The 24,925-nt window shown below is 39.7% G+C and overlaps 1 protein-coding gene across 15 annotated transcripts in view; it reads left to right on the forward strand.

Annotated features, from left to right (window-relative positions):
* LPP (LIM domain containing preferred translocation partner in lipoma) overlaps positions 1–24,925 on the forward strand; it is a 695,870-nt gene that overhangs the window by 303,196 nt on the left and 367,749 nt on the right. For all 15 annotated transcript variants that reach the window (XM_059920756.1, XM_059920758.1, XM_059920755.1 and 12 more), the window contains one exon: positions 479–591. In XM_059920756.1, the coding sequence (XP_059776739.1) occupies positions 479–591 (113 nt within the window). The remainder of the gene's footprint in view (positions 1–478; positions 592–24,925) is intronic.

Below are 24,925 nucleotides of genomic sequence, written 5' to 3' on the forward strand. Positions count from 1 at the left end.
ACACCTAATCTACCAAACATCATAGCTTAGCCTTGCCTACCTTAAACATGCCCAGAACACTTACATTTAGCCTACAGTTGGGCAAAATCGTGTAACACAACGCCTATTTTATAGTAAAAAGTTGAGTATATTATGTCATGTACTGGACACTGTACTGAAAGTGAAAAACAGAATGGTTGTGAGGGCACAGAATGGTTGTAAGCGTATGGGTTGTTCACCCCGGCGATCTCCTGGCTGACTGGGAGCTGAGGCTGCCTGCTGAAGCCCAGCATCACAACAGTATTGCACCCCATATGATTGGCCCAGGAATAGATCAAAATTCAAAGTATGTTTTTTGTTGAATGCCTGTTGCTTTTGCACCGTGGTAAAGCCGAGAAATTATAGGTGGAACCATCATAAGTTGGGGACTGTCTGTGTTTGTAAGAGTGCTATAGTATTGCATCCGTGTTAATTTCATGTGTGTGTTTCCTTTCCACAGGTGATTTTCTTCCACCCCCGCCTCCACCTCTAGATGAATCCAGTGCTTCTCCATCGGGCTCTGGGAACTTCCCTCCTCCACCTCCCCTTGATGACAGTGCTTTCAGGGCACAGGTAAGATCTGGGGTTGAAGTCATGTTTATAAGCCATGCTAGGAATCATGAATTCTGAGATTGTTTCTGTGATGGATAAACATTTATCCAGAGCCTACAGAGAGCTTTACACCTCACAAAGCACTAAGGCATTTTAATGCCAACTGCCCAGCTCAAGCTTCCTAGAGTTCTGCTGGCTTGCCCTCTGAAGCCCTGGAAATCCTTTTACCTGCTAATTTTATTTTGAAACTGAAAGTCATTCTTTAGGAATGCCATTTGAGAAGTCCACATTTTCTTGTTATCCTGGAGACACACAGCCAGGCTTTTTTATTGCCTTTTTTCTCTTTCCACAGACGTTGCATTCTAAATGAGTAAGGCTGATATTTTAAGGTTCTGGCTGGTCACTGTGGGTACTAATTGGTCAGCAACATCTTTCTAGCAAAAGCAACAGCAAAATTTCTTAGGTTTTCTCTTCTGAGTGAGGTCAGGCGTGCACAGTATGGTATGTATTGACTATTTAGAAGTATTTGTGCTCCAGGGGGTGTTGATAGCAAAGTGACTCAGGGCTAGATTCAGAAGCAACAGTAAAAGTTCTCAGCCTGTGTTCATGTAGAGCCACTGGTGACCAGCTGCCACTGTTTAGGCAGTTAAATGCCAGTTATGTCAGGAAGGAAGACTAAATAATATTGTCATAAAATTATTGTCATATTTTTAGGGGTGATGATGTTACTATAGATATGTCAAAGAAAAAAAATCCTTATTTTTTAGAGAAATGTCGGCAGGATTGGTCAATGAAGTGGAATAGTGCCTGGTATTTGCTTTAAAATCAAAAGAATCTAAAAAAGAGTGGGTATGTGTATATATACGTATATATATACATATATACGTATATATATACATATATATGTATATATGTATATATATATATATATATAACTGATTCACTTTGCTGTACACCTGAAACTAACACAACAGTGTAAATCAACTATACTCCAATAAAAAAGAATCGTAAGAGTAGGGAGCTACTGAGTGAGAATATAGGTGAGAAAATATTAGTTATGAGTTGATAATTGTTGGGTGCATGGAGGTTTAATTCATTATTTGTTCTACCTTTGTACATGTTTAAGATTTCCCATAATAAATTTTAAAGAGGAAAAGCCATAGAAAGTAACTGCTTAAATAGTTCAGTTCACTGTGTGACTTTTTTTCTCTTAAATTTCAGGTTAGAGGAGACAAAGGTAGAAATGATTAATTCACTCAACAAATATTTCTGTGCTCTGTGTGGGCACCTTTATAGCACTACGTATTCTATATCAAAAAAGACAAACAGGGCTCTGCCCTTATGAAACTTACATGTTAGTAAGGGCTGTTCTTTGCATATTGTTTAATTTATGCAATTAAACATTTTGCTTAGTCTATCTTCTTTCTTGAATAGTTATGTAACTATTTTGTAAGCATGTAAAATCCTGAGTTCTGAAAAGTTTGCTTGACCTTGTGACAGAAGAGTTGTGTTTGATACTAGTTGAGCAGCTTATTCTTGTCACATGATCTCGACCAGGTCACCCTAAGGCCCGCTTTTCTTGTAATTAAAGATAAGATAACTGTTTCTACCTCTAATAATTAAATGAAATACAGATGGATTTGAATGTACTAAACTATAATCACCTTATAGATATTTTGATGTTATAATTGTCACCATATAAAAGTAACAGCAACAAGAATAATAATAAGGCTTGCCAAGGGTTTCATTAAGAAAAATCAAACCTGGGGCTTTCATAAAATTGTAAGAAGTCTTTTTCTGTATAGATCTTGTCCTGTTAACTATATCCAAGCTATGACTTTGTTTTTGAAAAAGAAGGAAATAAACAAAAAGCTTCTTGCCATGTTGGCTTATGTTCTATAAAACAGAAGGAAGAAGGATAAAAAAATAAAACAGATTTTGCCAAATGGAAAAGGGCAGATCTGGTAGGAGAGGTGTGTTGTTATTGAATATGTGGAAGATTGTTGGCAAGTTCAAAAGAAAATGGGCAGGGACTTCCCTGGTGGCGCAGTGGTTAAGAATCCGCCTGCCAATGCAGGGGACACGGGTTCGAGCCCTGGTCCGGGAAGATCCCACATGCCGCGGAGCAACTAAGCCCGCGAGCCACAACTACTGAGCCCGCGAGCCACAACTACTGAAGCCCACGTGCCTAGAGCCCGTGTTCCGCAACAAGAGAAGCCACCGCAATGAGAAGCCTGCGCACCACAAGGAAGAGTAGCCCCCTCTCACTGCAACTAGGGAAAGCCCGCGTGCAGCAACAAAGACCCAACGCAGCCAAAAATAAATAAATAAAGTAAATAAGTTAAAAAAAAAAAAAGAAGAAGAAAATGGGCATGTCCTTTCCTTGTGTGGTGGTGATGTGATGTGATAGAGGCTTGGTCCCACTCTGGCCATATTTGCCCCAACTTTAGATTTGAGCTACGATGGAACTCAGAGTAATGTAATCACAGGAGAAAATTCTGCATGTTTTTCTCCCAGCCAATGGTGAAAACTCCTGTTGCCCAGTCCAAATATTAGCTGGTAAATGTGTGTTTTTATGTAGAAATCTGTTTATGTTTCCAGCTAGATCTTCAGGTCAGAGCCAAAAGAACCTCTATTAAGTGTGACTCTAAGAATTATAAGTTTTTCAGAGCTGAAAGGGACCTAAGAGATCATTGAGTCCAAACCTGGTGCCAGGCATCTGGTTACAGCTTTTCAAATACTTGCTGAATCAATTAATTCCCTCTCTTCATAAGTGAGGAAACTGAGACCCAAGAAGATGTGCATCCTATAGTTTCTGACAGAACTCTTTTGAGAAATCTTGACTCTTTATCTGTCCTTCCTCTCACTTTGCACGTGATTTTGCTTCAGGCCTCTCAAGACTCTGAGGTTCCGATGAGGGGGTAACATGCTTTTGTTTGGAAGGACCAGGTGTTGTTGGAGTTTCGCTTGTCTCTGAATTTCTGATGCATGCTGTAAACTTTTTTCTTTTTCCTTTGCAAAAGGCAAATATTTAGTGTCAAGAATTCTTGTTTTGAGAATTCGCATTTTTGTGGGAAAAGGTGAATCTTGGAAAATCAATGAGAGATTTTCTCTTCTGTCAGTATTGGTTCGAGCATAGTGGCTGTAAGGTTTGGGGTGACCATTTAGCAGTCACTTCATTCATTCATTTGTTATTCATTCATTCGTGATAAGTTGAATAACTTCTATAGGTCAGACACATACGCTGGGGTTTATAGCCTTAGAACTTGTCATCATGGGTCTAGTGCCCTGAGTCTCAACGTTGGAACTGTTAGCTTTGTTTGATCTCATGCCACAGTTGGTAATTCCTTTCTATTTCAGCCAGCCAGTGGGCAGGCATATAGCATCGTTTAGAGAAGTTTTAGAGAGGGAGAATATGTCATAGAATTTCAGGTTTGCAAGGGAATTAGAGATCATAACTCAAGTGCCTTTTCTGTCATTTGACTCTCCTAATTTTTTTTCAATTTAACAAAATGTTTATGGGTGACTGCTACAGCTGAGTCAATGTTGAAGGCCAAGGAATAGATCAGATACAACCTCCGATTCAAGCTTGGAAGATGCATATATACCCAACTTCTAAATTAAGGTGTTTCGTAGTAAATTATTCCTTAGTCATCATGCTTTGATCGGAAGCACAATCTTAGTCCTATATTGAGGTAGAGGGTGGGGGAAATAAATTAACTATGTCTAGAGACATGCAAGAAGGATTCTTGGAAACAATTTCAATTGAACTGAACTTTGATGGCTAATTAGGATCTTAATTTTCAAATGGGGGAATGGAATTTTAGGCAATAAAGCAACAAGTATAAGAATACAGAATAATCTGAAGAATATTCTGAAATCATTACAGGTATTTGTTATTATTGAAATATAAGGTTGAGATCCCCAGGTCTGTTGTTGGGTGCCAAGTGGTGCTTTTAACACACCATCAGACAAAACGTGTTGCCCTTGTGGGAAGCCCTATGCAAATAGCTCTGAGTTGTCTGGTAGACTTCCTTGAGCTCCTCAGGGATTTACCTGCTGATACCTGATGGCTTTGAGTTCAGGTGCCCGATATTTAACTTCCTCTTTTTATGACATGTTTGCTTGACTTTTTCTTCATGACCACCAGCTGACATCTCCTCACTCTGCCTCGCTCTTTGTGACCCAGAGCGTGGCTTGCTTTTACGTGTCTGTGCTCCTGGGCTTTTACCTTTCCAGTTCCCATCACCTCTTCCATTCCTTCAGGCAGATGGCTGCCTTTGCTAGGGTAACTCCAGCCCCTCCACCTCAGAAAACAGACTGTTTCATCCATTGGTGGTTACTCCAGGTATTACAAATGTCTTTCTCTTATTGAACTGAAATTTGTCCCTTTATGATTTCCTCATACTGATTTTCTTCCTACCCTCTTAGAAAATGATGTGCATTCAAAGGAACTGCCCGGCCAGGAGAGAGAGAGGTGGTGTCTCTCTCAAGGGGGTGATCCATAAAACTCCTGAAAGAGGTCACTTTTCTGAGGAGAGCATGAAAACAGTGTCATGTGAGCTGTTCACTGAACTTGAGGAAATGCCCAGAGTTTGTTGAAAAGAGAAGGAAGAAGAGAGACTTCTTTTTTTTTTTTTTTTATTTTTAATTTTTAAAAATTTATTTTATTGGAGTATAGTTGATTTGGAGTATAGTTGATTTACAATGTTGTGTTAATTTCTGCTGTACAGTGAAGTGATTCAGTTATATATATGTTCTTTTTCATATTATTTTCCATTATGCTTTATCACAGGATATTGAATAGAGTTCCCTGTGCTATAAGGTAGGACCTTGTTGTTTATCCATTCTATATATATTAGTTTGCATCTGCTAATCCCAAACTCCCAATCCATCCCTCCCTCCCCTTTCCCCCAACCTTCCTTGGCAACCACAGGTCTGTACTCTATGTCTATGAGTCTGTTTCTGGAGAAACTTCTGAAATCCTTTATTGTCTTGTCTTAAAGTCAGGGTCCAAAAGTTTGTGGACTATGTCATTTCTACTCTTGTGAAAACAATTTCAAAGCTCATAGATGTGTAGGGTGAATGGTGGATTGTAGTCACTTATCTACTTACTCATTTTATGTATTTCATTTATCAATAATAGCTTAAAAATCTATTGATGTTTCAGTAGAACTGGAACTGAAATCTGTGTCCTGTGACCCTTAGTCTAGTGCTATCATGATGACAGGTACGGAATGACAGAATTTTACTTGTAGACGTAGAGAACTCAGGCCCCCAGCCATGGGCACATTCATTCATGAGCTCACAGAAATAGGCAGCAGGCCTTGCTTTGTATGGTTTGGACATACCCTACCATAGAAGTCATCCCTTCTGCTACCTGGTAGTGGGGTGAGGAAGGAAGAGGCTGGGTGAAAAAGGAGATCCAGTCTACAAAAATTAAGAGCAGAGATGCAGTATTGCCAGAGCAAAACCAAAATGCTCAGCAAAAGCTTTAATCCACTCTGAAGTGCTTATCCTTCCTATGTAGTGAGGATATAAGAATATCTTGATCCATGAAAACATACCAGAGGAGTGACCGTGATGCTTATTTCTTCCTGGCCCTTTGCCTTGTTCCTTTGGGTCTTGTGTTAGCGAGGGGCCCTAGATGATTTGTAGGGTTGTTTGTGACCCTGGCAATAACAGTAGCAGCAGCAGCTTGCTTCATGTTTATCTCCTCCTTTTACGGTCCACACATGTAGAGGAGTGTATGTTTAGCAGGGCTGGTGGGTTCTTAGGCATGTCACAGCCTCCGGGCAGTGTGACTTTCTAGAAGCGAATGTCGGAGTTTTCCTGTTTGCCTTTCGCTCTGAATCATCCTCCGATTGGGTATTCAGATGAGAAATGAGATATTTTTGGTGTCTAGACTTATAAAAACTTCTTTGAAAGTAGCAGGCCACAGCCGATAGGGAGTATTCCAGTGTTTCATTTAGTAATTTGACCCTTTTTCATGAATGTCACAGTTTCTCTTCCTTGTTTTTTAAGAATCTATTTTAAAAGGTAAACCCTTTCCCAGGGATCGATAGTGGCGTATGTGTACACACGCATGCTCATTCACCCATATCAACTCAATTACCACTGCTGCTACTCTTTTGAAATAATCTAGGACACATGCATGTATTCTGCAGTGAAAGTTTGGCTGATTGCTGGGCAAGAAAAGTCTTAGGGGGAAATAGGTTGCGGTCAGTTCTGTTGTGTGTTGAGATAACCAATGAGGTTAGATTTGCTTTAGCTCCTGAGTTTCTTTATTGGGAGTAATTTACAATATTTGCATATTTCAGAAAATTTCCTGTGCCCAAATTAAGTGAAACTTAAGTTGGTTCTTTCTGAGTCAGTGGAAGTTTTTATCCCATTTTGTCTTTCCCATCAAGAATCTTAGTGATTCCTTCAAAGCTGAAATACATTTATTTATTTTTTGTACAGCTAAAAAGTAATGCATGTTTTTTCTTAGTAATGTAAGTAAATCAAACAATATGGAGTAAATATTTTCAAACATGTTTCTCTATCAAGGAAAAATTATGATATGCGTATGTGCCCCACTCCCAATATATACACCATATGAAATTTGAGCATTCCTTTTCCTGCCTCATCTAAAGTATTATTAACACAGTTTGGAGAATGTGTTGCAATATTTTAAACTTTATAACACCTCTTTTTAAAGAATTATTTCTCACATTAAATTGTACCATCACATTATTAATAAACTATAGCTTTTGTTTATTGCATTGTTTCTTGTTTGTTATTTCTTTTTCTTGAATTCATCATACTGGTTCTTCTTTGTCCTTTTTTTTTTTTTTTAATTCCTCCTACAGTACTTTATAAAATATTTATTTATTTATTTACTTACTTATTTGTTTATTTATTTGGGAAAGGCTACATGGATGATATATTTTCTAAGTCCTTGCATATCTGAAAATGACTTTTTTTTTTTGGTTTCATTGTTAAGTAAAAGTTTGGCTGCAAGTAGAATTCTAGGGTCAAATTTTCTTTACCTCAATATTCAACAAAGATTTCTATGTTATTACTTTGTATCATTCAGTCTTTAGTGTTACAGATGAGAAATCTGATGCCAGTCTGATTCTTTTTCCAATTTAGTAACTTTTTCTTGTTTGATCTGTAAGCTTTGTTTGTGGGATTCAGCAATTCTACTACACTGTTTCTAGATACAGCTTCCCTCACCCTCACCCCAATATTTCTACTCAGCATTCAGTGAATCTGTTTGATCTGAGGAGTCAAGTTTTTATTTAGCTAAGGGGGATTTTCTTGTGATGTTGGGAAAATGAGTTTTAATTTTTCATTTGCCGTTTTCTCCCTTATGGAACTCCTATTTTATGGTTTTGGATTTTTTTCCCCCATTCTTCATATTTGTATTCTTTTTCAATAGTTCTACCATATGGAATAATCCCTATTGCTTGCTTCCTTTCTTTATTTTTAATTTTGTGGTGATGATGTACTCTCAAATTATAAATGCTATATATACACCTGAGTTTAGGGAGAAAATGTGCTTTGGGGCTGCTCTGAATCTGCTGTTCTGGTAGACTTAGCTCGCTTGTACTCCAAACTTTATCTTTTATCTATATCAGAAACCATACAGTCCTTTACTTGCCACTTTTTTTTTTAATTGGAGTATAATTGCTTTACAATGTTGTGTTAGTTTCTGCTGTACAATGAAGTGATTAAACAGACCAATCACAAGTAATGAAATTGAAACTATAATTAAAAATCTTGCAACAAACAAAAGTCCAGGATCAGACGGCTTCACAGGCAAATTCTATCAAACATTTAGAGAAGAGCTAACACTTGTCCTTCTCAAACTCTTCCAAAAAATTGCAGAGGGAGGAACGCTCCCAAACTCGTTCAGTGAGGCCACCATCACCCTGATACCAAAACCAGACAAAGATATCACAAAAAAAGATATCACAAAAAAAGAAAATTACAGACCAATTATCACTGATGAACATAGACGCAAAAATCCTCAACAAAATACTAGCAAACAGAGTCCAGCAGCACATTAAAAGGATCATACACCACGATCAAGTGGGATTTACCCCAGGGATGCAAGGATTCTTCAATATACGCAAATCAATCAATGTGATACACCATATTAACAAATTGAAGAATAAAAACCATATGATCATCTCAATAGATGCAGAAAAAGCTTTTGACAAAATTCAACACCCATTTATGAGAAAAACTCTCCAGAAAGTGGGCATAGAGGGAACCTACCTCAACATATAGTCCTTTAAATATCAGGTCAGCCACAGGGTGTGTGCATCCAGTCGTCACTGTGTGGGAGGCCAGGGAACGGGTTTCCCTTAGATACACATGCCAAGAGCAGAACAAGAAGCATCAAGGCTATTTATTAGTTGTGAAGGTCCCTTGGCGGGTAGCAAAGCCCCTGTTTTACATGCTGTACATATATGCCCAGTGAGGGCAGCAGTAGGCTGTGGCCAGCCCTTCTGCGGGGTGTTCTCTGCTTGAGTTCTCAGTTTCCTCCCTCACTTTTTCCCCATTCATGCCTTTCTATGACTATGTCACCAGGAGTGTCAGGGATTGTGGCAAAGTACCTTTTATTAGAAGGAATGAACTCATTAAGTGATTTCACTGCTGTTTTGACTGGCTTTCAGTATGTACCCCAAACTTCCTTTTCTAAGAGGCTCCACCACCCCCTCACCTTTTTTGTCGAGGCAGTTTGAAGTCAGCTCAGATATTGCTATCTTTTGCTATTTATCTCAGGCTCACGCTGCTGCCCTTGAGGGCGCCACCACAGAAAAGCCCTCCCTGATTGCATCATCTAGGCCAAGTAAAACTTCAGGGACAACATAGTATGATGGCGGATGCTGTAAGTGCTGATCCAGACTACCTGGGGTCACACGTGGCTCCCCACTCACTAGCTACGTGACTATGATCATGTTATTTAACCTTTTCATGCCCCTGTTTGCTTATCTGTAGAATGGGAATAATTGTTGTACCTACCTCTTCGGGTTGTTGTGAGGTTACATAGAGAATATCATATGAGCCTGCCATAGCCTAGAGCTTAGTAAATGTTTACCATTGATGCTATTATGGTTACACTGTTCTGGGTTAACTGGTCTCTGTGCTGAGTTCTGGCATAGTTATTGCTGTCCTTTGCTTTGTACCACACCTCCCCAAGGTTCACTAATGATGCCATCCCTTGCTCTTACATGCTTGAGGATTTTAAGGCTTTTGCCAAAGAAATACTCCCACAAGCTCTTTCGTCAAAATGATTGAATTAAATAATCTTAGCTCTCTTATGACTCTAAAATTCAGTGCCCCAAGGTGTTATTACCAATAATAAGATATTCGCTTTTTATAACTTCATAGTTGTTTACAAACTGCAAAATACTTTATATTATTGAATTTGATCTTCATAAGTAAGAATAGCACACATTTAATTTAACAAATACAAAAAAAATTAAGCCTCAAAGATTTGAGGCAGCTTGTTTAGATTTCACAACAAGTTTCATGGAAGCAGTGATTTATTTTTGAATGGATAAAAACAAAAACAAAATGCATTTGGGGGACTTTTAAGCCTCTTGGCTTCGTATCAAATCCCTACAAATGAGAGAAGGCAGATCATTTTAAATTCTCAAAAAGCAGCCAAAGTCATCAACAATATGTGTTTATGGCTAGTGGCCAGGGGCCACCAAGATCGCTTTCTTTGTAATTCTTTAGTGGAAATAAGCACATCTTCCATCCCAGCCTCCGGCATATTCCCTGACAATCCCCTCACCGATTGTACCATGTACTTCTTATCCATGGATTTGGTAAGGAAGCCCTATTGGGCTCACAGATCCTTTAGTTTCTTTGTAATTTACGTAATCCACTCAACATGAGCACAAAACAACTTGATCCGAAAGAAGGGGTAAAAGTGGGCATAGAGGATGCCAAAACCAAAAACCGAGGGCATTAACTCATATTTTATTTTTGAAACTCTAATGTTTTAGGGAGATTTTCTGTGCATAGCTAACTTGGGTTGATCCATTCAAAAGTCAGGTATTTAAAACTGAAAATATATTACTGCATGCAGTACTTATATGAATCCTTGAGGGGTTAAGCTATTATTATCATTATTTTATCATTAACTTTTGTGAGTTTGACCTGTCCAAGGCTCTTACCCTGTAAATTCCATAAATTCCAAAATTGACATTGTTTTGTTGTTTTGTTTTTAATGAAAGACTTTCATATACTTTATCTCACTTGAGCCTTTAAATAACTTATGAAGGGGAAGGGTAGGGATAATTCTCCACCTTGTGCTAGTGAAGGGACTGAGGCTCAGAGAGTTAGGTAATAGTCCAGGTTTCCATAGTATTAGGTGTCTTGGGACAGGAACGAGACCCTACCTTTTTCTGAGTCATGCCAGTCCATTTCTTTCTCTTTTGGCCGCACTGCTTTATTGTTACTCTTCCTTTATACTGTTTTTCAATGAAGGACACAAAACACCAATTGTCATGTTCCTCTCCAAGTAATTTCATTAATTGGTAGCCCATGCTTTTATGAGTTTGGTTGTAAAATCCTCTATTGCAATATTGTCTTTAGCCTTTTTAAAATTGTCTGCATCTTTACAGATTGGAAGATTGTACTTTGACATTAAAATACAGGAAAGTTGCTTGTAGACCTTTAAAATGGAATTTTTTCCAAATTTTTTGTTTGTTTTTATATTTATTTTGTCAGTAAACTTCAGTAAAGATGTCAATTTTTATTACTGTAGAAAAAAGTAAAATTGGCAGGACCTGGTGTAAACAAGGAGAGAGAGAGAGGGAGAGCAAGAGCCAGAGCCCAGACACGCCCTCCTTTCCCCATAGTTTGTTTCATTCCCTTTAGTGCTTAAAGGAGTCTGTGCCTATCCTAAAACCACCTTCTGTTTTGACCTGTAGATGACACATCCATATGATATGTAATTTGGGGAGGATCATCTCTAAGAGCCAGATCTCTCAATTTTTCAGTCATAGAACTAGAATGATAATTCTATTTCTCTCATCTTCTGGTTTTTTTTTTTTTTTTTTTTGGACAGTCAGATGAAAATAACCCATTTGATAGCACTTTCTGAATCAGTAATTAAAGGATTTACCTTAAAATATGTATTTTTCATAACATTATTTTAGCATCCTTGAGCTTTAATTCTTTCTATTAGAAATTATATATTTAGAGCAATGATTAACTGAATGGCCTTCAATGGTATATTTGATGTATGATGTGTATTGAAAAGAGCATGGCAAACCGTCCCCTGAACACAGATTTAAGGATTCACGTCATATGTGCCCTTGAGAGTCAGGGTCCTGACTTCAGAAAACCTGTCTCAGAACTGCACAGAGGACCTGGCTGGCTCAGACTCAGGTATTCCATTGAGAGATGATCAAACAATTAAATAAAAAATAACAGCAACCAGAAGAATATTTCACTGTGCATATTCAGGGAACTTCATCATTTTTATTATTATTTTAAATCAAGCCATTTTGTAACTTGAAATGTGCCTATTGGATTGTTTTCATTTCCTTTTAGCTCATTGAAAGCCATACCGTGTCACTTTAGTATTTCTTTTCTGACCCAGTGGGGACAGAAACCAGTTTTCGGGCATGGCAACTACTACAGAAAACTATTTCCGCAGTTACAGATTCAGCAAATGAGGCTGTCTCCCCTCCCCTCCACCATGTTTCTCTCCGATTTTAAGTTACAGTCCTACCATGAACTTAAGTCATTTCAACTCTATTGAAATGGCTCTTGCATGCATCTGCTACCACCTACCCCCACCCCCACCCAATCCCTGATTCGCTAATGACTGTTATTTTTCTGAGACGTTCTTCTACCTCTGTCGGGCAAGGAACACTCTTGATGACTTGAACCTCCTTGCTTCCTCCTTCAATTTTCATTAAAAAGAACCTCCTTGGGGGACTTCCCTGGTGGTGCAGTGGTTAAGACTCCATGCTCCCAATGCAGGGGGCCCGGGTTCGATACCTGGTCAGGGAACTAGATCCCACATGTGTGTTGCAACTAAGGAGCCCATGAGCCACAACTAAGGAGCCCGCCTGCTGCAACTAAGACCCAGTGCAAATAAATACATAAATATTAAAAAAAAAAAAAAAAAAAGAACCTCCTTGGTTCCTTTGCTAGATCTGCAACTATTCCTTTTCTTTCTTAGAACTCCCTTTTTCTTTTTTTCTGTCCCTAATTTTTTAGGTGCCCACTCAGTGTTCTCCCTTTTGACCTTCTGTCTTCTCTCAGTAGAAGTCACAACTCTCACAGAGTCAACTTCCATCCCTGTCTATTTAATGACTTGGACTGGTTACGACTCTTGGCACTGTGTCTTTCTTTGACAACTATTGTGCCATTTATCCATAGAAAATCTTTCCACAGGGAGCACCTTCACATTCAATAGGTGTACAAATTCTACTCACGTCTTCCCCCAAAACTTCCATTCTGTTAGAGGTACCACCATATTTTCTTGGCTCCCAAATTCTAAACTCTGTGGTCACTGTTGATGTGTCTTACTTTTTAAATATATCTATCACCAACATCTGATTTTTTTTTTTTTTTTTTTGGTTCAAAATGACTCTCAAGTTTGCTCTAGTCTCTTCATTTTCGATGTCCTAGTTCATTCCTTCTCCATATCACAATAGACTCATTGCTTTGTGTTTTTTTTCCCCTTCCAGCTGCATTTCCCTAACCGATTAGTCTTCGAAAAATGTTATTTTCCTTCTATGGCTTTTTTTGACTGTCACACTAAATTTCTTCTCTTAGTTGATTTTCAGAGTACTCCAAGACCTACCTCATCCTTTAAACTACACCTTATCTCCCACTGTGGTCTTTTCATCTTTGCTCTTGCGAGGCTGATGGCGTCACTGTCAGTTTCCCATGTGAGTTAATTCTCCTTGTGTCTTTCTCGGTGCCTGAAGTATCCTCAGCTCTCAGCTGATCAGGAATCCTCCCCATTTTTTAAAAGCCTAATTCGTACCCTCTGACACCGCCAGATGTGTCATCCCCATCTCTCCCTTCTTTGCATCCTGACTCTATTGACTGGGTGGTGTGGTGCAGTGACATGAACCTAGGGTTTAGTGCCAGGAAGCTCTGCTCTATTGCTTACCAGTTGTGTTACCAGTTATCTTCACATGCAAAATGGGAATGATCACTTAGAAAGTTCTTCTGAGGATTCGTTAAGGTAAAGAGTATAGAGTATCCAGTAGTATCTGGTTCATAGTAAAGGCTACAATGAATCAGTTAATGGATAAATCAGTTAATTATGTTTCATTTTGCTGCCACTGGATATATGCCTGTTTGTGGACTGATGTAATTATGTCATGTGCCTCCAATCTCTATATCATAAAGCCAGAATCAAAATACGACACGGGGGAGACCTGTAGAAATCACTTAACATCACAAATCCTAGAGCCTCAGCTTCGAAAGGATCATAATCCAGTTCATCTTTCCTGTGATGAGGAAATGGGTGCCCAGATTTCTTGAGTTAACTGCCCAGGGTGACACCGTAGGAGAGGTGACCCCAACCCCCATCCCAGCTGGAAGTTCTGGACTCACAGATTTGAATGCTATCTATTATTCTCTTGTTATTCCCCTTTTAGAAACTGTCTGAAGGTTGGATCACAGCTCACATTCCTGTATCACCCATAGTGTTTATCTCATTGAGGGATATTTGGTGGATATTTGTGGATTGATTGATTCATTCTTTGTCTTGGCAATAAGAATTCTCTGGAAACCTCTGTGGAGTATGTACTATACATAGGCTTATCACCCTTTTGATGCTTTTGTAAACACTCAAAGGGTCCAAAATGTACACTTCTGTGCACTGGCTCAGCATGGTGGGGAAAGGAAACGGGAGAGGAAGTTATATTATATACATCTTGAGCAAATCAAGCTTTTCTATTTTTAGTCCTTGCTACTGTTTGGAAAGTACAACCCTGTTCATGGCAGTCTGGCATGTATCTCCTTAGTGCCATTTCAAAAAGGGAAAAAAATAAATATGGGAATTTTTTGTAGTGAAAATAGTTACTCAGTGAAATCACATAAGTTCCTTCTTTTTCTCTTGATGAAACCTCAAACCCACTAGGCACAGATTCCTCAACCTCAACTATGCATGTCAAAGGCTCATGCAGAGGAGGAGACTGGAGTCAGCAAAACCGAGGATGGCAAGATGTGCTCTGGTGCCTGAGAGACGGGGCAGAGAAGGCAGGGAGAGGGGAGGGAGACACCTCCATCAGTGGAGTCTTGGCCGGCTACCAGATGATGCCCCTGGAGAAAGCTGAACTCTGACCTACATAGATAAAGAGACACCTAGTGTTACAGCCCTTTGCTCAAGCAGTTCCTTCTGCCTGAGTGTCTCTCTCTGCTCTCTTTCTTTCCCTGAGTGCCTTACAGCCGCTGCCCTAATTCAAATAAGTGAATTACTTCTCTTGAGCTGTTTAGGTGACAGTTTGGGGATTTTCCCAATCTGAGGCTATCCTAGTTATCATTAGGGAACAATAAAGAACTTTATGAAAGAGAATAAAATTACCTGGTCTCCATTTAGATGGCTTTCTATAATATAGCAGGCCTTGACTGGTCAGAAGTGGCAATGGTAGGATGGTTTGGAGTCAACTGCAAGAGTCTCGTGAGGCAGACCAGAGCCTGAAACGGGGTGGTGGCCATGACCATGGTGAAGGGGAGCTGGAGTCCAGAGCCATTTGGAAGGAGGGGAGATGGGAAACGGAGGGGTCCGAGATGCTTTGCAGGATCCTGACTTTCTTCAGGAAAGAGATATTTGCTTTCTATCCTAGTGTTTGCCAAATGGGAAATTCCTCTGAAAAATCAGAACTCTGAGGCCAGTGTAATGTGAACTTTACTGGAGGAAATGTGGATACCACTGAGCAAAGATTACTCCTCATTAATGAGAGGGGCTCCACAGTCTCCAGACAGAAACAGCTCTGCTTCGATACAATTGTGACGGTAGGGTGAGAATCATACATTGCTATAATGAATGCTAATTCGTGGATATCGCTGTATTGTTGTCATTGCTTTTCAGTTGAGTATGTATTAAGCTCCAACAGGGTGCTATGAATAACGCCAATTTATAGTTGATTTATCAGAACACTCAGAAGACTTTATAAACGCCAGTAAATGGAAACTCACAGCACCCCTTCAAGGTGGTAAACGCTGCTGCCATTTCTACAGATGAGGACAAGTGAAGTGGATTGTGTTTGCTCTGTTGGCACTGTGGGTGAGAACACAGAGCTGTCTAGGGAGAGAAAAGTCTTTTCCCTGTCCCCGGGAATTGGGTTAGAATACATTAGTAAAGAGTTCTCCTTAAATGTGTTCAGAGTTGTGGGATTTTAATTAAATTGTTCCAGTTATTGTTAGCAGTTGCATTAGCGCCCAATAACCAAATTCTAGGCCAGCAGATTTCAAATTGAGTGTGGGAAAGAATTAGGGGAGGGGTTGCAAAGCGCTTGTTAAATTCAGATCACTAGGCCCTGCTCCCAAAAGTTCAGATTTGGTAAATCTGGGAGGGGGTCTAAGGATTTTCCCTTTTAATGGGCATCTGAGGTGCTTCTGTCCTCAGAGGCGGCTCAGTGTCCCTTCAAAACCTCAGCCTTTTCCTTCTTGTAAGGTCTTTCTTTCACCACCAAAATCTAGCCTCATCCTGAGACCAAGACTTGTGATTTAATATCTGTAGGGTCTCCTACCATTCGCTTAGTGTAATCCTGCAATCCTCTCATTTCCAAACACCCTGTGAGCCAACACTGACAGAAGAACCTACTGTACCCTTAGCATTCTACAGGGCACATGGTTCCCAAGACCTTAGCCCACCTGGTTTTCAAAGTATCCCTGTGGGAGTTGTATTATTATTTTTCTATTTCATAGGTGGGAACTAAAACCAAGAGGGGATATGACTTGGTGAGATACCTCACTACTTTAAACCCTTTTGATTGAAATCCAAGTGGGGGCCTGGATTCCACTTTGAACAACAGTTGGGGACAGAGCATCTAGAACTGGTTTAAGTGGAATGTGTCATAAAGAAGAGAGTTCACGATGCAATAGGTGAGAGGAGGGCAGGAATGGTAGAAATGACAAATTCAGTTTTTCATTATTTCCTTGTTATTCGTCCTGGTTCTTTAATAGAGACTAGGTATTGAACCATCACTAAGTAAACAGTAGCCATTTGATTATGGCTTGACTCTGAATAGTCTACGAAAAGGAAACATTTCTCAGGAAAGCCTGAGAAGAGGCATGAGCAGAGTTGTGGAGTAGAGGAAGGCTTTTTCAGTGGAGATGAGAACGCTGAGGCTTGAGACAGCATCATCCCTTGCCTCCTTTGGCTTCTTTACTTTCTGTTGGGGGTAATAACAGACTTTTCATAGCACTTGTTCATTTGTATTCCCGAGGTCGAAGGCAGAAATGTTTGTTTTCTTGCGGACTCACATTCATTCCTGATTAAGGTGAATTCAACTTTCTCCTCTGGTCCCATACTCACTTTTTATCAACGGCAACCTTTTCGTAAAAATAGGAGTTCCTCCTGGGAGTGTCATTAATGTGAATTGTCTGTGCACGGCCCAAAATATATGTGATTCATACGATGTGTTTGTTCCCACATCAACACTAAGCCCCAGGTTACAATGACCCCTGCCCACTCTCTCCTTTCGTCATGAGGACCATGTTTATCCTCCGGATATCTGTTCCCTGGATACCAGCCAAGCTTCTTCTATGCCTGTAGGGTTTGCACACCTGCATCATCTGACCACAGCTGATCCTCTGAGTGTGATCCTCTTATATGTGGACAAACTAACCCCTCGAATGGAATGGTAAGCCCTTGGAGGACAGAGAATTGATGATATTCCTTTCTCCTTTTTTTTTTTTTTTTCTTTAAAGTAATTCCTGTCCTTCATATCAATATGTAGTGAATATCTGATAAATATTTATGGAAAAGTGAATGAAAACTGTGCGAAATGGGGAGATAGAAGGCGAGAGGGAGGAACGGAGCTTGGCTTTTAACAGTAGCTGCAGCCGTGACCTAATTCATGGTAACCTAAGAGGCCCTTATACTCTCCGTTTCATGTTTGAAGGGAAGACCTTTCCCCTTTAACATTTCCAGCCTAGCGTCATGGAAAGTACAAGAGTTAGAGCTCAAGAGTTAGAGCAAAATGTTTGCGTCCCTAATTTTAATTCTTCTGTTTTCTACCAGAGTGACTTGGAAAAGTCTTTTATTCTCTGATCCTCGGTATCCTCTTTTGTAAAATAGGAATAATAGCTACCAGTCTCTATGATTGCTGGGAGAATTGGATGAGATGATATTTGGGAAAGCGCTTTTCTACACTTAGGCACTTCTCTGTTGATAATGGCAGCGTAGAGAGAGGGAGCTATGATTTTCTTTCTCCATGTTCTCAGCGGTAACTGTGTCCCAGGCTGTGTACAGTGGACTGTAGCTGGCCAGCAATGCTGCAGGTTCATAGGATATTTCCCAGAACTGTCTTGGAACAGAGAGTTTGACCAAGAGAAAATGATGAACAGATCTAGAATGATTATTAGGGAACTGATGCATCTTTGATTGTTAGAAAATATGATTCCTGCCATTTTAGGTAATTTCCCCCATACTTTTTCCATTCTTAGCCTTTGAGATAAGACATGACGTGTGTTTTGCCTTTTCCCCTCCTGCCTGCTTGCTAGGATGTTGTCACTCTCACTTATCTTTTTCCATTTCCATTAGTCAGCTAGTGACTCTGAAAACAATACAACCGAATGCAGCTTCCTCTCTGAAGTTGTTATCAGTAACCCTATTTTTGAAAGGAGTGTTTCAAATTGTATCTTGTTAGTATCTGCGCTATATCTTCTGTATTGTTGACTATCAAAGTACACTCACACTAAGTAGAAACAGAGTAATTTGGTTCCAGTAAGTGGCTATAAGGGAAAAAAACAACAACAACAATGAAAAACTTTAAGCTCCTTATAATGTTAGGTAGGCTGTATTTATATGAATGTGTTAGAATAACAGAACTTTTAAACTAAAAGAAAACATAAAGATCAAGTCTAAACCCATCATTTTGCTGTTGAGAAAACACAGGCTTAGAAAGGGAAAATGATTCGCCCAGGGTCACCCTACTGAATTAAGGCAGAACCAAGACAAAATGCCTAGTTTGTTGTTTCTCTACTCTCCTTGCCTACACATTCGCCTGAGTATTCACTAAAGGGATTTCTGTGGTTGCGCTGGGTGGATAATGTGTCACTTTTCTGGGTCAACATTTCTAAATATTCAGTCATCTTCTGACATGAGCGTACTTACTAGTTTCTTAGGAGAAAATTACAATCCTGTCTTCATTTACTTGACAGTGAGTTTTGAGTGGGAGGACTGGGGCCAGGAAGCATTGATTCAGGTCTCCCTGTGCCATCCTTATCACTTGGTTGTTTGACCAGTAGTAAATCACTTACGCTCTCTGGGCCTTTGTTTCCTTTTTGGTACGATTATGATATTGTAATAGATGTTAGCTAAGGATCTTCCTGTCTTCAATGCCACTTCAATGAATCTAAGTGTCTCCATCCATTCTGGTGTCTCTCTTCTAGGAATTTCTGTAGCACTGGTTTGCACCTGTTGTGTCCATATTGCATTCTCCACCGGTTGGAGGATGGAGTCCTTGCTTAATTTTGTTGATCTTGTCCCACAAGTGAGGCTGGAAATCCTCAGACAGTGTCTGTGCTCCTCTCTTCCATAAAGTTGCCACATCTGGAAGATGGGATGAGAGTAACTTTCTGCTTATTTCATGGATTCTTAAGAAGAATAGTTGAAATAATGTATGAGATATTTGCTTTGGAGAAGATGTTTCACAGTATAAGGTGTTCAATTTTTAGACTGATTTCAGTCCCTTCACCGAATTATTATCGCTGACATCTAAATCACTTCTTTGGGGGCATTTTGTTATATTTAAGTGAAAATGTTGGAATAACTGCTTAAATTCCCCTTCCAGTTCTAATATTTCATGAGCCTGAGTTACCTTTTCTATGCTAATCATCTATAATCTATTCACACGTTCCCAAACATCTCTTATCTGTAAGTCCTGGTTGATGGTGCTTAGCACACAGATTCAGAAACACAAAAGTTTAAAGGAATTTCTTACCCCTTATCTGCTTCGATGACAAGCCCCTTGGCTTTATAACTTTGGCTACTTGACATGGAATGCTTGACATGGGAACTGAATGCTTTCCTTCGTTTTCAATTTTGGTAACGTTTTGAGGAGTCCTGAAAGGATTCAAGGATAAAAGGTGTGAGAATGATGAACCAATATATAATGTTACCATCACATTTCTAAGTATTTGAATATTTGCTTCTGGTATTTCTGTTGCATTGTTGGGGAGTGTGAGGAAGTGGTTTCTGGTATTTATCATGCCCCAACCCATTGGTCCTGTGTTATCAAAATGCAAAATCAGAAAACTATCTTCCATGAGGTTTTAAAACAAAATCAATAGCAAAAATACCTGGCACGGTCTATTTTCTACTGCATGCTACAGCAGGGACCAAAAATATTTCGTCAGTCTATTTGTTTCGTAAGTTCGAACGATAATTGTTCTTTCCCCTCCCCGCTCAGATATTATTTCCTTAAGGGCAAACCAAACTCTTTTTTTTCTCTACCTCTTAAAACTTCTAATGCTTGTATTATTTTGTGTTAATTATATTAGCAAAGCATTCCTGGGAAAGTTTCCATGGCACTATATGATGATATCTTTATAGCTATTTCAGTTGGCTATTATCTCCTTTTTACACACACACACATACACACAGGCACACACAGTGCAGAAAAGGCAGCTTGGTATAGTGTTGCCAAACTATGTGTGTGGACTGACTGGCAAGGTGGCTCCCCTAAGGATCCTGTTTCTTCCTCTATAGCTCGCCCAGAAAATCAGCAGCAGTGATTTTCCAAGTATCTTTTATAGAACTGCTTCAGCAGACATTACTGGGGGCAATGGGAAAAACCCAGTGGGTGGAACCGTACGTTTCCCTGTTTGTATTTGAACCAGAGCAGCTCTGTTTTTATATGTTTTAAACAATGGGGTTCCGTGTATGATTTTATTTTCCCCATAGGGTTCTGCTGCTTAATAAAAGTGTGCCAAATGTCTCTTTTACTGTCAAATAATTAATCTTATTATGGTTATTTTTATGGCTCTTATTTTATCCATGGATAGATACTGTATGTATTTTCTATGTTATTATATAGCTATTCTCATACAAATTGACTTTTTAATTTTAAGAGACTACTTTAAGAGTACATTATCAATATTTATTTTATAAAGATTAGAATTCAGTAGAAATAACTCATATTGTGTGTGTGTGTGTGTGTGTGTGTGTGCGCGCGCTTATTTGTGTATGTTTTGCTTCTGAATAGAACAATGAACAAAGGGGCTGCTTGTGTGTACTTAAGCACGGACCACTTTAACCATGGCCCTGTCCTTCCTTACATCTGAGTTGGCTTAAACTCTGAGTGGGCCTAACTCTGGTGGGTTTGGGTCTGGTTGCGAGTGGGCAGCAAAGATAGTGGCAGGCAAACTGTGAAATGTCATTATAGACTCATGCAATGTTCGAGCTTAAAAAAAAATAAAAGAGGACCTGGCAGGTTCATACCCTTCATTTTATAGAAGTGAAAGTTGGGTTTCAGAAAGGAAAAGTGACTGCCTGTTGGTGTCACAAGTAGACCTGACCTCTTGCTGTCATCCCTGTGAATGAGTGGGTCTTGTGCTGGCTGCTTCAGTAAGGCTGACTGTGGAGCAGAGACCACTTGGGGTATTTCCATATAAAGGAGTTTATCTTAAGGATCCATGTGGTTGAGATCTGACACCAGAAGGCTCAAGGATGGGACCATATCTCTCTCCTTTTTATTCCCCTTTTTCTTCTTCCTTTCCTTTCTTCACTCTCTGATCCTCTTCTTTTCTATTATTTGCATTCCCATTAATCTCTTCTCTCCCATAATTGCATCTTATCTTCTTACATGCTCTGATTATTAGCCATGAACATGATCCTCTTGTTTTATCATGACCACAGTTCATCCTCATGGCAGTTTTGTCACATGTTGCTTAGTTCATATTTGTAAGAGAAGGTTTATTGCCTAGCTCATCTTTTTGTCACAGACCAAAGGTGAGATTAACCAGGCCGTTTGTAGATGGGCTGTCCAGCTTGCTTTTGTGGGTCACAGTGCTGTGAAGTGGAGTCCCATGGTCCAAAACATGGCTCTTTTGGCAACAAGGTCTGGGGGCAAGACTGTTTCCTTTAAAGAGATGTGGGTTGACCAAACATTATCAACTTTGGGTGAGTGTTCTAGGCCTGAAAAGGATGGGATGATAGGGAATAGGAAGGAAAAAGCTGAGGCCTGTGTCAAGCCTAGTGCTGAAGTTTTATCTTGATGTTTTTTGCTCCAAGTATGCTAGAACCATGAAAACCTCTCTTTGTTTCCTTTTGTCACCTTACTTTCTGTTTATTCATTGCCATACTCTCAGTTGCCAAACTATTGTTCTACTTTGAATTGTGAAGATGTTGTCTCTATTTTGAATGCTACAGTGTTTGCACCAAAGATGGCTTTTTATGGCACCTTTCCTCGCAGTCCTTAACCTGTAGGGTGGATGACTCTTCTTACATAATAATGAGACTCGAGTTTTAGCCTAGCTTTGCATGTTAGAAAAGTTGAATTGTATTTCTATCAGCCATTGGATAATAAGCTTCTTAGGGAAGGTTTGTTTGTTTGGTTAAATATCTGCCTCCTCCGTGTGGTTTTACAGAGTCTTAAAGAACATAAGTGTATTTGATATCACTAGGCAGATGTGAAGGTCATATTATCCAGTAGACTGTAGCCTCTTGCGGTTGGGGATCATGCCTTCCTTAGACTGCTTGCTACTTAGCACAAAGATTTTGTGGCGCAGCGTGGGGGAAGAGCCATTCACATGAACAAACAATGAGTTACCCTGTGAACCCTGCTGTCAGAGAGAATTAGACAAAGAAGAGTCAATTATCATATAAGCTGGGTTATCAGTGATGCCTTCCTGGAGGAGTATATATGATGAGATAGATGGGTTTTTGGAAAGGTAAGCCCTTCAACTCAATGAGTGGGAAGAAGAATGCACAACCATGAACTAAAGCATTTTTTTTTTTCTCTTTTCAACATTTTCCTCCAAATTCAATAAAGTGACATTTCTGTTAGATAAAATAGGCCATATTTTCTGGAGTTCTTACTGCTGAATGCTGCCTGTCTCGACTCAGCATTACCGGAATCAGTGTGATGAGGAGGGTCACACTATTATGTAGCATGCGGGATTATATGAAGAAGCAGTGCTACTGTTTCCATTTTATTTTGGTCCAGGTTTCTCTTACTCATTATTTGGATGGCCTCCATAACCATATAAAATATACACTATTTACCCTCTGAAGTGTTCGTTGTGTTAGAGATGCACTTAGAGCAGTGGTTCTCGAAGTGTGGTCCTCAGATCAGCACCGCCAGCATCACTCGGGAACTTGTTAGAAATGTAAGTTCTTGGGCCTCACCCAAGATTTACAGAATCAGAGACTCTGGAGTGGGATCCAGTAACCTGTGTTTTAACAAGCTCTCCAGGTGGTTCTCTACAGGCTAAAGTTTGAGAACTACTCGGGCAGATTTATATGCTTCACAGTTAATTCCTAGCACCATCCTGTGTTAAGAAGCATAGGTGCCCCATCTAATTGAAGCCCCCAGCAGCTGATTTTTACTTTGAATCAAAATGCTTTTAAAAGTTACATACTCAGTTGACTGACCATGTCATCCAAAGCATTTATTTTGAGACTGTGATCAAGGTAATGATCGAGTAGCTGTTGTTTATTGAATACTTAAGATGTGAACGGCACTTGACATGTATGAACTCATTTAATCTTTACAACAACTGCATGACAAACTAAGACCCAGAGACCTTAGGTAAATTGCTTAAGGTCACAAAACTGGTAAATGGCAGATCCAGGTTTCAGACCCCTCCAGTCTGACTCCAGAGCCTTCACCACTACTTTTTTTTTTTTTTTTTGGGCTGCATTGGGTCTTCGTTGCTGCGCGTGGGCTTTCTCTAGTTGCGGCGATCGGGGGCTACTCTTCGTTGCGGTGCACGGGCTTCTCATTGCGGTGGCTTCTCTTGCTGTGGAGCACGGGCTGTAGGCGTGCGGGCTTCAGTAGCTGTGGCTCGCGGGCTCTAGAGCGCAGGCTTGGTAGTTGTGGCGCACGGGCTTAGTTGCTCCGCGGCATGTGGGATCTTCCTGGACCAGAGGTCAAACCCGTGTCTCCTGCATTGGAAGGTGGATTCTTAACCACTGCGCTACCAGGCAAGTCCCACCACTACTTTTTTCTTGTTAAGGATGCTTTGGGAGTAGAATTCAATTAAAATGATCACAAAGAAATTCATTGATTATATTCTCATCTTCATCAAAGAAAGAAAGATGATGGATAAATGATAGATACTTATTTTTGTTGCTTAGAGATAATACAGCTTTTTTGTATTCCTTTTGTTTTCACCAACCAGTATCTTTTTAACATTAATTTAGAAATAAGGGAATAATGAACTTTATTAACCATAAAAGAATACAAAAATGAAGGGAAATTCACACTGTATTATTAATACTGAAATAATACCATTGAAAAGAAAATCAAAATTGTATGTAAAAGGAATATACTATTTTGTGCCACTTGCCTCCTAGGGTTCCCTAAGATGAGATAGTTTTATATATATTGCTCAGCTCTCAGGGAGAGCTTTTTTTCTCTCTAATGAACCACAAAGGGAAGTCCAGGCATAGGTAGGGGTTTGGAGTCCCTTAGTGTTACACATAGGGTCTGCCCCGAGGAGTTCCGTGAGCTTTGTGAAATGCAATGTAAATATCACAGATTTAGTACCTCCAACATCAAGTGGTCTCTCTGATTATTTTGAGCAGTCACATGCACATCTTGGCTCTTCAAATCCCCCTTCTGTGATGGGTCAGTGTGATCGCTTGGCCACCTCCAAGATTCTGGATGTTGTTGAGGATTAGGTCAGTTCATGCATGTTTGGAGTGTGACACTGTGGATTGGCTCTGATTCTAGGATGTTAACTTCCTAGGGCAGAGAGTGGTTCTTAATTAACTAGACCATTCCCCAATCCTTTGTTTATCTTAACAGCCTGAAGAGAACTCTCTCTTTAACAATGCTGATCTGATCATTAGGTTCCTGACGTTTTTTTCAGAGCAGAGGACTTTGCAGTTCTGCTCCCTACCTCAAAAAGGAAATGAATACTTAACAAATAAATTGTTATTATGCTAAGCAGGATCCATTTATTTCCATTTGTTAATATG

Source organism: Balaenoptera ricei, chromosome 4 (genome assembly GCF_028023285.1).
Source record: "Balaenoptera ricei isolate mBalRic1 chromosome 4, mBalRic1.hap2, whole genome shotgun sequence".
NCBI classification, from domain to species: domain Eukaryota; kingdom Metazoa; phylum Chordata; class Mammalia; order Artiodactyla; family Balaenopteridae; genus Balaenoptera; species Balaenoptera ricei.